Source organism: Entelurus aequoreus, linkage group LG13, assembly GCF_033978785.1.
Source record: "Entelurus aequoreus isolate RoL-2023_Sb linkage group LG13, RoL_Eaeq_v1.1, whole genome shotgun sequence".
Taxonomy (NCBI): Eukaryota; Metazoa; Chordata; class Actinopteri; order Syngnathiformes; family Syngnathidae; genus Entelurus; species Entelurus aequoreus.
The window spans coordinates 51,826,361-51,842,986 of NC_084743.1; the positions used below are offsets into that span (position 1 = coordinate 51,826,361).

A 16,626-nucleotide genomic window follows, 5' to 3' on the forward strand; every position below is an offset into this window, starting at 1 on the left:
TTTTTACTGTCAACTGAGTTTCGTTTTTTAGTGATTTTTGCTGGTGGTGTGCCTCCGGATTTTTTCAATGCAAAAAATGTGCCTTGGCTCAAAAAAGGTGGAAAAACACTGATCTACACCACCCCTGAAGTGCTCACACATTCACATAGATAAGTAGAATTGAACTACATTCATGTCTATAATAAAGCTTGTGGCCACTTTCACAAATGTGTGCTTAATTTGCATTTAAGGCAAAGAAAAGTTATTAAAAGTCCACTTAAGAACTTTCAGTTTTGGTTGATTTTGGCAACGCCAGGGGACCAAAGCGGTAGTGTTTTGCCAGAAAAAGACCACATTTCCCATGAGGACAAGCGCATATAGCGTCAAACTGACATGTATTATTGGCACAAATATTATGTCTCTAATGGCTATGCTGATGTTAAATAGCAGACGCTATCAAAAAATTAGTTTGGATTTTGCTACAAACATGACGATACTATTAAGAATGTATCGGGGCGGATTCAGGTCTGAAGCAGGTCTGAAGCAAAGAAAGACCAGCGGGAGAGTTTTTACGAAGGAAATAGTGTGGAACTGCGAACTATAAAGCTGGTGGCTTTTTATTTCTGATAGCTAACATTAGCATTAGGGCTGTGAATCTTTGGGTGTCCCACGATTCGATTCAATATCAATTCTTGGGGTCACGATTCGATTCAAAATCGATTTTTTTTTCAATTCAACACGATGCTCAATTCAAAAACGATTTTTTTCCCGATTCAAAAGGATTCTCTATTCATTCAATACATAGGATTTCAGCAGGATCTACCCCAGTCTGCTGACATGCAAGCAGAGTAGTAGATTTTTGTAAAAAGCTTTTATAATTGTAAAGGACAATGTTTTATCAACTTAATTGCAATAATGTAAATTTGTTTTAACTATTAAATGAACCAAAAATATGACTTATTTTATCTTTGTGAAAATATTGTACACAGTGTGTTGTCAAGCTTATGAGATGCGATGTAAGTGTAAGCCACTGTGACACTATTGTTCTTTTTTTTTTTTTTTTATAAATGTCTAATGATAATGTCAATGAGGGATTTTTAATCACTGCTATGTTGAAATTGTAACTAATATTGATACTGTTGTTGATAATATTCATTTTTGTTTCACTACTTTTGGTTTGTTCTGTGTCGTGTTTGTGTCTCCTCTTAATTGCTCTGTTTATTGCAGTTCTGAGTGTTGCTGGGTCGGGTTTGGTTTTGGAGTTGGATTGCATTGTTATGGTATTGCTGTGTATTGTTTTGTTGGATTGATTAATAAAAAAATACAAATAATTAAAAAAAATAATTTAAAAAAATTAAAAATAAAAATCGATTTTTTAAAAATGAGAATCGATTCTGAATCGCACAACGTGAGAATCGTGATTTGAATTCGAATCGATTTTTTCCCACACCCCTAATTAGCATTATCATCTTGATTTGAGCATCGAAAGTCACATACTAGTTGATCTTGACTGTCCTTTTATCTGGGGAGGCTCCGTTTTTCTTTTCTTGTCTCCTCAGAAAAAACTTTTTGTTTCTTTGGTTGTTTTGGAGCTTCTGCCATGATAGCAGTAATTGCACGTAGGCGTTCTTCTATTTGTTTTTGGCGTCGCATCGACTTCCGTCGTTTTAACGAATAGGAAAGGGCAAGTGACGTATGCCGTAAAGCAAGTCAACACATTTGTAGTTTTTTTGTGTGTCATGGTTCCTGCCACCCTCCTCAAAGTCGCTGAGTGCCAGTAAAAGCGATACAGACCCCCTCAGGCCATGACAGAGGTGTCATTCAACTAGTTGTAAGTCAATGTATCATCCCAAAAGTGATGAAAATATTTGATGAAGATTGAAAAGTTACTTAGTGCTGCTTTAATTAGTGTTAGTCGAGTCTGGGTGTATCTTCCATACCTTCTCCCTGAAGCTGTGCGGGGTCCAGCAGCTCCATCATGTAGTCTGTGTCAATCTGCAAGTTGAGCAGGTCACTGCGCAGCAACACCCACGTCAGGCAGGGCAGGAAGTCGTCAGCTCCCAATACCACATCTGCAAGACAGGAAAGGAGGACTGGGACTATACGCCATCTTTCGTGCGACAAAAGAAAAAGTACCTGAATTGGAATTGGAGCTCATGCTGTGGTAGATGCTCTTGCAGACTTTGAGCAAGATATGGACCTTCTTGTTGGGGGAGTAGGCCTTGTGCATACTTGCCCATCTTTGCTGGATCCGCTCAAGGGTGACTAAGTCCGGAACTCCGACGCCCGACGCTCCCCCCAGCGCCTCCACGCCGTTGTCTTCCAGAACACGCTGGTTGTGCTCCAGACGCTGCAAACTGCCGTCGTTGGACCGCCAGATGTGGATGCAGGAGTAGAGGTGAGCCGACACCGGCTTTAAGGCCACCTTGTGCACGGAGAGCTCCACCAGGGGGTCTATTGAATAGGGAAAACATCCCTATGGTTACTAATATTAATCTATGTGTGTATTTGACTGTACAGGCAGTTGTGCAAAATGGTACCGATGTCTGATACTGACAATTTACAAACCTGTTTAAAAAGGCTGCAAACATGTAAAGACTCTCCCAAGTTTGGGACTGAACTTAGGAGGGCAGTCTAGACTAGACTAGACTTCCTTTTTATTGTCATTCAAATTTGAACGTTAAAGTACAGATAAGAACGACATTTCGTTGCATTAGCTCATGGTAGTTCAGGATAAAAGAGCAATAAGGTGCAGATATAAATAAATAAATTACTGTACAGATAAATATATTGCACTTTTGCATATGCATCCAGGTTTATGGATGTATGTTATATTGTCTTTATATTCCAGCAAGTTAATCCAGTCTGGTGTTAGTCTGGCGTCAAGTGCTCAATAGATAATGTTTTTTAAATTTAATTTAATTTAATTTTTAATTTTTTGTCCTGTCCAGCTACTCAGGCAAATAATGAGTTCCCAATAATTTCTACAACTCTTATTTTTTTGTGATACAGTGATTGGAGCACATACTTGTTGGTCACAAAGAACATTCATGAAGTTTGGTTCTTTTAGGAATTTATTATGGGTTTACTGAAAATGTGACCAAATCTGCTGGGTCAAAAGTATACATACAGCAATGTTAATATTTGGTTACATGTCCCTTGGCAAGTTTCACTGCAATAAGGTGTTTTTGGTAGCCATCCACAAGCTTCTGGCAAGCTTCTGGTTGAATTTTTGACCACTCCTCTTGACAAAATTGGTGCAGTTCAGCTAAGATTGTTGGTTTTCTGACATGGACTTGTTTCTTCAGCATTGTCCACACGTGTAGGTCAGGACTTTGGGAAGGCCATTCTAACACCTTATTTTTCTAGCCTGATTTAGCCATTCATTTACCAACTTCTGGCATGTGTTTGGGGTCATTGTCCTGTTGAAACACCCAACTGCGCCCAAGACCCAACATCCGGGCTGATGATTTTAGGTTGTCCTGAAGAATGTGGAGGTAATCCTCCTTTTTCATTGTCCCATTTACTCTCTGTAAAGCACCAGTTCCATAGGCAGCAAAACAGGCCCAGAGCATAATACTACCACACCCATGCTTGACGGTAGGGATGGTGTTCCTGGGATTAAAGGCTTCACCTTTTCTTCTCCAAACATTTTGCTGGGTATAGTGACCAAACAGCTAAATTTTTGTTGAAGAAACAAGTCCATATCAGTCAGAAAACCAACACATTTAGCTGAACTGCACCAATTTTGTCAAGAGGAGTGGTCAAAAATTCAACCAGAAGCTTGTGGATGGCTACCAAAAGCGCCTTATTGCAGTGAAACCTGTCAAGGGACATGTAAACAAATAATAACATTGCTGTATGTATACTTTTGACCCAGCAGATTTGGTCACATTTTCAGTAGACACATAATGAATTCATAAAAGAACCAAACTTCATGAATGTTTTTTGTGACCAACAAGTATGTTCTCCAATCACTCTATCACAAAAAAATAAGAGTTGTAGAAATGATTGGAAACTCAAGACAGCCATGACATTATGTTCTTTACAAGTGTCTGTAAACTTTTGGCCACGACTGTAGATGCCCATATCGGCTGTACGAATTTACTTTACAAAAGAAAAGTGTGGGATAAATAGATACATTTTTCAATTAATAAATGTTTTTTTTTATGCCCATTAGAGTATTGAGACTCCCACATTGCCCAGGTTCAAATATACAGTGAAAAAAATAGCATTATTGCATTTAAGTATTTTAAAATCAACATTTTTTGGTCAAGCTTTTGCATTGGATCTGTCCAAAACTGCAAAAGAAAAAGGTTCCCTGCAGAAATGAAATGATATCACTTACCTATCTCTGAGTCACTGAGGTCGGTCATACTGTCCAACAGCGCCTGGATATCAGGGTAATCCAGGAGAGTCTCCCTCAGTGATGTAAGCGATGACCTCACTTCCTGTAAGAACTCTGACCCCGTGATGTCAGTTCCTCTCTCCAGCGTTGCCTCCACAAATTCCTTCACGGCCATTGCAAAAGGTCCCCGTTTCCTGTCGCTCAGCTCCACAACGCGATTGGTCAGCCTCTTCTTCTGACACACCAGGCTGCCGAGTGCCTGGCCCACTGCGGAGAGGCGATTTATGACTTTGTCAGCCAGCCGGTGGGCCGACGGGTGATGGGACGTGGGGCTCGGCGACTGGTGTTCCTGTTCTTCTTCTATGCTGCTGATGGACAGCGAGTCCAGCTCAGAGTACGGTGGCGGGAGTAACGAAGAAGGCCTGGTGGGCGGTGGCAGCCAGAAGCCATCCTCGATCCAGGAGACCCTGTGAGGGGACTGAGACCCGGCGCTGTCACGGTTCTGCAGCTCAGTGCTAGAAGCAGACAAGCTCCCCGTGCTCCCTTTGTTGGAGAGGGTAGAGGTGGAACCTTGGCTGGACCTCCTGAGGACAACGCCTCCTTGAGGGGATGACACCGACGAGGTTGGCTCGGATTCTTCAGACTTGCGTCTGATCCGACCTGGATACCAAACAGGATGATTAACACCTCATGTCTGTCACATGGTAAAACACAGTAAAGATTAGGGGTTTCCCGATCACTTCTGATGCAATACTGATATAGGAGCCTTAAGTATTGGCCGATACCAATATTGATCCGATACAACATCGGCACAAGTCATGCATGCTTTTAAAATGTTGTATTGTGGAATGTTTGTAAAGGCTTTAAACAAGTGAAATTACTCAAAAGTTTGGTTTCCGCCCCCCTGCACAGCACTGAAACAGCATTAGTAAAAATCACTAACTATCTCCTCCTGGCAGCTGATTCTGGTCTTCTCACTATCCTAATCCTCTTAGATCTCACTGCAGCCTTTGACACCATTTCACACACTGTCCTCCTCCATAGATTGCACAGTATTGGCATCACAAGCACACCCCTTCACTGGTTTAGATCATATCTCTCCGACCGCACTCAGTTTGTTCAACTCCGTTCATTCAAATCCCCTCCGTCTCCCGTTTCCTCTGGTGTCCCCCAGGGCTCTGTTCTTGGTCCCCTGCTTTTTATCATTTACATTCTTCCCCTGGGCAATATTTTCCGTAAATTTAAAATTTATTTTCACTGTTATGCGGATGACACCCAGCTCTACATCTCCACCAAAACCAACTGCCTCTCTCCCTCCTTCCTCCCTTACAGACTGCCTCAGTGAACTCAAGCAGTGGTTCTCATCCAATTTCCTTCAACTCAATAGTAATAAAACCGAAATCTTACTTGTCGGTACAAAAACCATTCTCGCCAAAAACAACAGCTTGTCCATTACTCTCGGCAATTTCTCTGTCTCACCCTCCTCCCAAGTCAAAAGTCTGGGTGTCATCCTCGACAGCACACTCTCCTTTCAAGCCCACATAAACAACATTACCCGGTCTGCTTACTTTCATCTTCGGAACATTAATCGTCTTCTCCCATCCCTTACCCCTCATACTGCTGCCATACTAGTCCATAGCCTGGTCACCTCTCGCCTGGACTACTGCAACTCTCTCCTGTTTGGTCTCCCTCACAAGTCACTTCACAAACTTCAGCTTCTTCAGAACTCTGCAGCCCGGATAATCACCAGAACCCCTTCAGTCCAGCACCTTCCCCCTGTTCTGCAGCAACTCCACTGGCTACCCATCAAACATCGCATCCACTTTAATATAATTCTCCTCACTTTCAAAGCCATCCATAACCTCTCTCCATCTTATCTCTCTGACCTGATCCATGACGCCACGCCCTCACGTTCCCTAAGATCCTCTTCATCCATCCATCTCACTGTCCCTTTATTTAAACTGTCCACCATGGGTGCCCGAGCTTTCAGCCGCTCTGCCCCACATCTTTGGAACTCTTTACCACCAGACCTTCGCAACTTAGATTCAATATCCCTCTTCAAATCAAGACTCAAAACACACCTATTCCTGACTGCTTATTCATTGTAATCATCTTTTCTTTTCTCTTTGTTGTTTTTTTTTTTATACAATTTGATTTTATTGTTGTGATTTTGTACGGTGTCCTTGAGTGCCCAGTGACAATATTTCCATGCCGTTAATGTCGACATGATCTTAAATGTGAATCCACCTTCAAATCAAACAACTTTTACGACACTTATTTGAATCTAAAATATTGCATCAATTAGATGCAAATCTTAAAAACCTAATGGATTCAAATGAAAATATGTATCTTGTGCCAGGTGCACTAAAGCTGGCAGTATAAGTAAATGCTGTCCTCAAATGCATCATCCATAATGCACATGAATATTTTGAGTGTTTTTGGTACATTTAGTCAGATATGCTGGCCTGGAAGTTGATCAAACAAATTACAATTACAGAAAAGGAAGCAATTAACAAAACAACTTCCGATTGCGCAAACCACAGGTTAAAGTGTTTTGCACTTCCAGGCCACCATAATTCAGCAAAGGACAAAAGTGTGACAGTCAGGAACAAAATCTACCTGAGCCTTCAGTGCCAACAAAGGCTTCTTGGTCCAGTGAGACGGCTCGGCTGCTCCTCAGGCCGGCCCCAACCCACTTTCGAGTGGAACTGAGGCGCCTCTCTCGCCTGTAAGTTGGCGTCTGTGTTGGGCACTGCACGCTGGTTGCCTGATGCGTCAGCCAATCATCTCCATGCTCAAGAAGATAGAGCGGGTTGATGACACACAGAGCTCCGTTGGCTGAGGTTAACTACAGGAACACACACAAAAGGTGGACAAGCTGTAAATGCAATATATACAGTCTTGGTCAAAAGTTTACATACACTTGTAAAGAACATAATGTCATGGCTGTCTTGAGTTTTCAAAAATTTCAACAACTTTTATTTTTTTGTGACAGAGTGATTGGAGCACATACTTGTTGGTCACAAAAAACATTCATGAAGTTTGGTTCTTTTATAAATTTATTATGGGTCTACTGAAAATGTGACCAGATCTGCTGGGTCAAAAGTATACATACAGCAATGTTAATATTTGGTTACATGTCCCTTGGCAAGTTTCTCTGCAATAAGGCGCTTTTGGTAGCCATCCACAAGCTTCTGGTCAAATTTTTGACCACTCCTCTTGACAAAATTGGTGCAGTTCAGCTAAATTTGTTGGTTTTCTGACATGGACTTGTTTCTTCAGCATTGTCCACACGTTTAAGTCAGGACTTTGGGAAGGCCATTCTAAAACCTTAATTCTAGCCTGATTTAGCCACTTTTGACATGTGTTTGGGGTCATTGTCCTGTTGGAATACCCAACTGCGCCCAAGACCCAACCTCCAGGCTGATGATTTTAGGTTGTCCTGAAGAATTTGGAGGTAATCCTCCTTTTTCATTGTCCCATTTACTCTCTGTAAAGCACCAGTTCCATTGGCAGCAAAACAGGCCCAGAGCATAATACTACCACCACCATGCTTGATGGTAGGAATGGTGTTCCTGTAGGAATGGTGTTCCTGGGATTAAAGGCCTCACCTTTTCTCCTCCAAACATATTGCTGGGTATTGTGGCCAAACAGCTCAATTTTTGTTTCATCTGCCCACAGAACTTTCCTCAAGAAGGTCTTATCTTTGTCCATGTGATGTCAGAAGCTTGTGGATGGCTACCAAAAGCGCCTTATGGCAGTGAAACTTGCCAAGGGACATGTAACCAAATATTAACATTGCTGTATGTATACTTTTGACCCAGCAGATTTGGTCACATTTTCAGTAGACCCATAATAAATTCAGAAAAGAACCAAACTTCATGAATGTTTTTTGTGACCAACAAGTATGTGCTCCAATCACTCTATCACAAAAAAATAAGAGTTGTACAAATTATTGGAAACTCAAGACAGCCATGACATTATGTTCTTGACCACGCCTGTATATACTTGACATTAGGGATGTGCCGATTGATTGGTATTGACCGTTTTTTTGTGAAAAAGTATGTGATTGGCCATTACCGATTAATGCTGATCACAAACGCTGATCCTCTCTGGCTGACAAGCGGTTGGCAGCTAATTATGTGTCTCCATACACAGTGTGGAGCCCATTCTCTAAACTAATAATATTCACTTCCATTAGGGCAAATAAAGTGCATTTCTTAGTATCTTAAGTGTCATTATCAAGTATTATTATCATTGGAGGACAAAGCTAGAGAAAGGATAACATGACAACAACTGTTGATGTGTCAGCATTGTCACAGTAAGTGGTGGTGTCCATACCAAAGAGTAGTACCAGCATAGGATCGATACTAATGTGATCAGATCGATATTTTTACGTACTCAAAATATTTTGTTGTTTTTATCACGTTTACAAATTAAGGGAATAATTTCCTGGGCACGGGAGAGCATGATCCAAAGGGTTTAAATGAATAACTAAGTAGTTTTTGCTTTGGTTTAGTTATTTTATACAATTGACAATTGAAAATTACCTATTTTAAATATTGTGTTGGCATTGATAAAATGTCTCACCATAAATACATTGAACAATGTACAGTTGATACATGTGATCAGTATTGGTATCGGCCGATCTCACCCATGGATGATCTGCATCGGAATTGGCAGCATAAAACCCTGATGGGAACATCTCTACTCAACATGAATACACCTGCAGTTCACCATCCCATACATCCGTCCCTCAGTACAACAATATTTCATTGCCTCTATACACAACTACAGTACATTGAAAACAAATTATAAATCAAATTACTGCACATTAATATCTTTATAAAGGCATTTGCAGCGCTTGTATTATTAGCAGCTCTAGTTCAGTTTTTGATTTTGAATTTCCACATTATAATTATTATTATTATTATTATTATGTCATACCTGTATGGAGCACATCATGGTGTTTGGCTCCAACTCATTCACATCTGCATCAGTCATCTGGTCAGGCGGTGTGCTGAGCCAGGTTTCTACATGACGAAAGTTATATTATATATTCGTCAAATATGTTGATGGTCCATGACAAGGAATCATTGATGAGGCACTTTTGCAGTCAGGCAGTTTACATAATTCGCATGGAAGAAGGCATGAGTACAGATTTTTAAAGCAGATTTCCTGGATGTGGGAGACGTAAATATTAAAGACTCTAACGTATGTTCTTATTGTTCCTATAAGGACAGTGATTCCCAACCACTGTGCTGTGGCACATTGGTGTGCCATGAGAGATCGTCAGGTTGGCGGTAAAATATCCAATTTCATTTAATTGGTCTGAAAATTATTATTTATTTACTACAGTTATAAGATTAGATTCATCTCTGAATACAGTAATTGAAATGGATCGACGGCGTGGCGAAGTTGGTAGAGTGGCCGTGCCAGCAATCGGAGGGTTGCTGGTTACTGGGGTTCAATCCTGACCTTCTACCATCCTAGTCATGTCCGTTGTGTCCTTGGGCAAGACACTTCACCCTTGCTCCTGATGGGTGCTGGTTAGCGCCTTGCATGGCAGCTCCCGCCATCAGTGTGTGAGTGAATGGGTGAATGTGGAAATAGTGTCAAAGCGCTTTGAGTACCTTGAAGGTAGAAAAGCGCTATACAAGTGTAACCCATTTATTTATTTAAATGTAGATATCCCACCAGTATTTACTCTGTTAGTGGAAATTATTGTAAAATATCATAATTTAATCTGTCTAGCGTTTCTTTTTACTGTATACATTCCATTAGGTGGTACCATATCTGCAGGCTTTGACAATCAAATCACTGTTTACAAAACCCAAAACCAGTGAAGTTGGCACGTTGTGTAAATCATAAATAAAAACAGAATACAATGATTTGCAAATCCTTTTCAATTTATATTCAATTGAATAGACTGCAAAGACAAGATATTTAACTGAGAACTGAGAAACTTAATTTTTTTTTGCAAATAATCATTAACTTAGAATTTAATGGCAGCAACACATTGCAAAAAAGTTGGCACAGGGGCATTTTTACCACTGTGTTACATGGCCTTTCCTTTTAACAACACTCAGTGAACATTTGGGAACTGAGGAGACCAATTTTTAAAGCTTTTCAGGTAGATTTCTTTCCCATTCTTGCTTGATGTACAGCTTAAGTTGTTCAACAGTCCGGGGTCTCTGTTTTGGTATTTTACGCTTCACAATGCGCCACACATTTTCAATGGGACACAGGTCTGGACTACAGGCAGGCCAGTCTAGTACCCGCACTCTTTTACCAAGAAGCCACACTGTTGTAACACGTGCAGAATGTGACTTAATTGGCATTGTCTTGCTGAAATAAGCAGGGGCGTCAATGAAAAAGACGTTGCTTGGATGGCAACATACTGTATGTTGCTCCAAAACCTGTATGTACTAATACAATTTTATCCCCAAAAATCCCCCAACACCACTAGATCAGCCTGATTATGTTGATGTGTGTAGTTTGTGTGTACACCGAGCTCATGACTCAAACAAAATACTCACTGGGTTGGAGCTGAGAAAGACGATCTTTGGCGATCCCAGTTACATTGTAGATCCAGCGAGGAAACTTTAGACAGACAGCCAACACGTCCCTAACATGGAAGATAAACATACATTTAAGGCACAGGTTTACAGAAATCAAACTTCCTATACAGAGGGTTCTGGTTTAAATCCCACTGTTGACAAAAATAGGAATTGAAACTAGGGATGTTACGACCAACATTTTTGGCCTCTGATGCAATTTATTTGGGTCTCATATCGGATAATATAGAACTGAAAATGTTTTATAGTGAGTACAGTAACTAAAGTTAACAGAATAACACCTTTTCATGAAGCTTATCTTATTAAATGTAGAAATTTGCTAGTATTGTTGTAAATCAAATGATGTGCTAAAAATGTGTCATATTGAATGCTACACATTATTTTTTTTAACAAAATAAAGTGGCGAGTGCACTTAACAAAAACTATTGGCTCCCATTTAAATCATTCCTCTATCCATACACTTACTCCCAGAACTTGTTAACCTATAACAGAAACGACCAAAAAATGTATTTTGTGATATTAAAAACAAGGAAAAGAAAAATACTGATCGAATCACTTTAGTATCGTTTATATACTGATAGTACTCTAGGTATCAATAGTATCGACATCTGGATCGATCACCCCTTTACACTAAAGCTTCTTGTGTTGTACTGCTCGGTGTGTGTGTGTGTGTGTGTGTGTGTGTGTGTGTGTGTGTGTGTGTGTGTGTGTGTGTGTGTGTGTGTGTGTGTGTGTGTGTGTGTGTGTGTGTGTGCGTGCGTGTGTGTGTGTGTTCTTGTATTTCTACCCTTCTTGAGACATCAACAAGGAAAAGTACCTTCCATATGAGGACCGGAGAACAACTTAGGACCGAAATCATGGTCCCAATACGGAAAACCATTGCATCTAATAAATAATGTCTCATTTGCACCCCTGGTGGTGAAATCTATCAAAATTAGGGTGGCTCCAAAAAAGGAGGGATTTTTCAAATTGACTGTGTGTCGGTTTTAACATATGAAATAACATATGAAATAACAAGTGTGTGTAAAAATTTGAAGTGCTCCCCCTCTGGCCAACATATGTAATAACACATGTGTGTAAGAAATTGAAATGTGCCCCCTTTGGCCAAAATGAATTAAAAAAATATATGTATAGAGAGACACACTGTCATAACTTGAAGTAAATAATGAAGAATAAAAAACAATTACAAACAAAACAACAACAAAAAAATAACTCAAAGCTTACCTTTTTTATATTTGCATAGTATATATATATCATTAATGTTGTAAATACAAATCTTTATATATCTAGAAAGGCTGGTCCTAAAGATGTAGGCATTTTTCGGAGGTCTCAAGAAGGTAACAAACATAAGAATGTGTGTGTGTGTGTGTAGCATGCTTAGCAATTCCTTTTTCTCTAGTCCTCCAGTGAGAACCATACTTGCCAACCTTGCGGCTGGGTTGAGGTGGGCGGGGTTTGGTTGTAGCGGGGGTGTATATTGTAGCGTCCCGGAAGAGTTAGTGCTGCAAGGGGTTCTGGGTATTTGTTCTGTTGTGTTTATGTCGTGTTACGGTGCGAATGTTCTCCCGAAATGTGTTTGTCATTCTTGTTTGGTGTGGGTTCACAGTATGGCGCATATTTGTAACAGTGTTAAAGTTGTTTATACGGTCACCCTCAGTGTGACCTGTATGGCTGTTGGTCAAGTATGCAGTGCATTCACTTATGTGTGTGTAAAAGCTGCATATATTATGTGACTGGTCCGGCACGCTGTTTGTATGGAGGTAAAACGGACGTGACGACAGGTTGTAGAGGACGCTAAAGGCAGTGCCTTTAAGGCACGCCCCTAATATTGTTGTACGGGTGGAAATCGGGAGAAATTCGGGAGAATGGTTGCCCCGGGAGATTTTCGGGAGGGGCACTGAAATTCATGAGTCTCCCGGGAAAATCGGGAGGGTTGGCAAGTATGGCGAGAACTTAGTTAATTTTTCACCATGGTGTTGAAGATTAGTATCGCAGAAGTGGCTCTACACTGTGGATAGACAACATGTTAGTTTTTTTTTATTTTATTTTTTTGTTACGCTTTTGCGGATACACGTTTAAGAAAATACATTCAAATAACCTATCACTGATCTGCATCTACTCTACTCTGGGTATATATGAATTAAATGTTTGATGAATAAAAGTCCTTGAGCTTTAAGGGATTACAGTCCCAAGCTGAGAGCTGAGGAGGTGTTTGTTCAGCCTCTTCTTAAAGGCATGAATACTTTTTAAAGGAAGCTGAACAAACACCTCCTCAGCTTGTGACAGTTTCGTTGTAGCTCGTGCTCAAATGCGAGCCAAGACACGCGCCTTACAGCGCAACTCCTGCATGTGTGTAACAAGGAATATGGACACGTAATTGTGTCCCTTGTGAAGGAATCTCTCACGAGAGTGAACTCTTTAGCCATGTAAACATCAGCAGTAAAGATCAGTTAAAAAAGGTTGATATCAGCCCCCAATTTGATCCCATTTTAGGGATTGGGACATCTCTAAATGAAACTGTTTGTTGGAGATATGCTAGGCTCATTTATATGTATTTGACATTGTTTTATGCATGTAACACTATAATTATTCTCTATAAAATGTGTTTGTGTTATTATTTTTGGGTGTCTGGAACAGATACATTGGATTAGCAGGTCTTTGTCGGACATTGTGGAACAAATTAATAACGAAACTGAGGTACTGCTGTATGTATTTCTTTATTGTTTGCAGCAATAAAGAACTTCACTGTGTCATACTTAAAACTTTTTAAATAGGTGCCTTATTTACTAGCTAAGGTGGGAAAATATTGGACACAACCTGTTGAAAATGACTGCAGTGATAAATGCATATGATAGTAAATACTAGGGACGTGAATTTTACAACAACTCACCATCCGATTCTGATTCCTGGGGTGACGATTTGATTCAGAATTGATTCTCGATTCAATTAGATTTTTGCAGTATATTATTTGGTATAAAAATTATAATAAAACCTTTTATATCAGGTTTCATGTTATAAAGGCGAAGATGTTTTTTTTTTCTCTATATTTTTTTCTTTTTAATCCATTTTTTAAATAATAATCGTGAATTGGATGTGAATCAATTTTTTTCTCCAGCACCCCTGTTAAAAGCCCTGTGCCAGTGGCAATCAAAACTAAGCTAATAGTGTGAGCAGTCTGTGCACAGATTGACATGTTGCTGGTTTTTAGCTAAAATAAATTTAGCCGTACTGCAAAGCTCACCTGCTCAAAGAGTAGAAGAACACCAAGTGAGCCAACTCCGAGAAAGAAAGACACGACTCAGACAGCTGGAAGACTAAAGTAGAAGAAACAAGAGAAGAGTGGGCAGGGTTTAGGTGTGAAATGTTTTTACATTCTTGTAAACACTGAAAATATTGTACCAGTTATCATAAAGGGGGATTTCTGAAGCTGGCCTGGTCTTTATTTTAGTTTTTATACAATACTCCCTCATGTTTTTGTAATTTTAAGTGTACTGTATCTTTTTACTTGTGCTAATCAAGCTGTCACTTGTTCATTAGAACATTCTGTTGTGCATGTTTTACCCCTTTCGAGTGTTTAAAGCAGGGGTGTCAAAGTCATTTCAGCTCGGGGGCCGCATGGAGGAAAATCTATTCCCAAGTGGGCCGGAATGGTAAAATCATGGCATGATAACTTAAAAATAAAGACAACTCCAGGTTGTTTTCTTTGTTTTACTTTGGCAAATTCTGAAAACGCACAAATCACAAATAATCCTCTGGACAAAACACTTCAAGTTTGTTGAAAATTCTGAGGAAATTGGTGCAGCTTCAAAAACACAATCAGCGTACACGTCGTCTCAGTGTATCTACAAAGCCAGGATTAAACTTTAAGTCACAGTCTTTCTGGGATTGAACAAAAAACACAACATGTAAACTATTCTAGGTATCAAATACCTCCATTGTCATGTCCACGTATCAATCCAGTGCTAACTCAACAAACCGTAAGAAACGGAGGTAAAAACTATTGAAAAGGGTTAAGTTCCCTTTTCTAGTGTTTGACAGAGACATTTTGGGGGAGTAAGGGTGCCAAATGACGAAATGTTCGAAGCAGAAGACATATAAGTTTCATGTGGGTCGAGGAGGAGGAGCCACAGTCACCCTTTACTGTGTACCTCTTGCTTGGCCCCGGTATAAACCGTTTGCTTGCCTAACAGATTAGCTATTGTGACATGCAGTGGACACATTTAGAACAGCAGTTTCTTTAGTTTAAAAAAAAAGCAGCTCATTTTAATACTTGGCAAACTCATCACGCGGGCCGGATAAAACCTGTTCGCGGGCCTGATCCGGACACCCCTGGTTTAAAGGGTAAGTTTCAGAGGTGACATGACTTGGACTCGAGTCAGACGCGAGTCATGAATTTGATGACTTTAGACTCGACTTGACAAAATGTAAAGAGACTTGCAATTCGACTTAGACTTTAACATCAATGACTTGTGACTTCACTTGGACTTGAGCCTTTTGACTTGACATGACTTGCTACTTTCCCCAAAACCCAAAGCTTAAAAAGTTATTCAGGAGCGCTTCGTATCTTCCATTGTGTATGTGTGTGTGTCTGTCAGCGTGTGCGCTGTCAGTACAACAGCCAATCAAATTAGATCTACGTTGTTTTCATCCCACAGCATTCATCCAATCAAATTGCTCGCCGGCTCCTCATCACCACTTCAAGATGGCGGCCGATTTCTTGCGTCACAGCAGCCAATGCTGCGTCTACTTATAAAATGTCTATGGTTATAACGTCATTGCAAACACGGCAATCTGTTGCGTTCACTGCAGTTCACTACCTTATTCATACTTTTTGTCAAGTGATTTTTTTTAAGCAGGGTTGCATGAGGTACCTACACATAACGTTACGTTAGTCAATGTATCACACACAGTAACGGAACGTTAGACGGCGGTCAGCAACACCTATTTTAGCCACCTACAAAATGACAAACATAGTCAAATAAAGGTCAGTTAAAATGTATACTATATTAAGAATATGTGTACATATTGCATAGGGCCCTGACATCTACAAAGTACAACTCTGTTCATTGTTATGTTTATGTATTTGTTATGTTTTTCATGTGTACGCACACATAAACACACATACAGTATGAGATGTAAGAACAGGATAGAAACTGCTGTGGAACTAGTTACGATGCAATATGCAATGGAAATACAATGTTTACACTTTTGTGCAAATAAGTACAGTTGCACTTGTTTTTTCAAATGTGTTTATTCTGTAAAGGAATGAGTTACATGTTTAAAATGACTGGTTAACAGTGCTACTATGAAGTGCAACGTCAGCACTATTTTTTTCCTGCAATTTCAAATGCACTTGTTTTAATAAATAAATACAGCGTTTTAAAAGCTTACACGATCTGTGTAAAAATATTAGTCTGTGGTTAAAAGGACTTGAAAGGACTCGAAACTCAAAATGCAGGACTTGGGACTTGACTTGAGACTTTCCAGTCTTGACTTTGGACTTGACTCGGGACTTGCCTGTCTTGACTCAGGACTTGACTCGGACTTGAGGGCAAAGACTTGAGACTTACTTATGACTTGCAAAACAATGACTTGGTCCCACCTCTGGTAAGTTTTAGTGGTGCCTTGCACTTTTGTGTTTACCTTTATACCTCACCTTAAAAAATGTTTGTTTATGTTAGTGTAGTACGCAGTGTTAAACCATTGGGCCTGAAATCAACC

At 40.0% G+C, this 16,626-nt stretch overlaps 1 protein-coding gene and 1 long non-coding RNA gene across 3 annotated transcripts in view; one reads left to right on the forward strand and one right to left on the reverse strand.

The window, feature by feature from the left end:
* Positions 1 to 16,626, forward strand: part of LOC133663898 (uncharacterized) — a 31,811-nt gene that overhangs the window by 9,532 nt on the left and 5,653 nt on the right. The gene's annotated exons all lie outside the window — the stretch shown is intronic.
* The window catches only part of rinl (Ras and Rab interactor-like), a 42,703-nt gene that overhangs the window by 8,908 nt on the left and 17,169 nt on the right, over positions 1 to 16,626 (reverse strand). For both annotated transcript variants that reach the window (XM_062068624.1, XM_062068625.1), the window contains 7 exons: positions 14,147 to 14,219; positions 10,867 to 10,955; positions 9,275 to 9,360; positions 6,947 to 7,175; positions 4,328 to 4,987; positions 2,116 to 2,433; positions 1,920 to 2,051 (listed from right to left, as the gene is read on the reverse strand). In XM_062068624.1, coding sequence (XP_061924608.1) covers positions 1,920 to 2,051; positions 2,116 to 2,433; positions 4,328 to 4,987; positions 6,947 to 7,175; positions 9,275 to 9,360; positions 10,867 to 10,955; positions 14,147 to 14,219 — 1,587 coding nt within the window. The remainder of the gene's footprint in view (positions 1 to 1,919; positions 2,052 to 2,115; positions 2,434 to 4,327; positions 4,988 to 6,946; positions 7,176 to 9,274; positions 9,361 to 10,866; positions 10,956 to 14,146; positions 14,220 to 16,626) is intronic.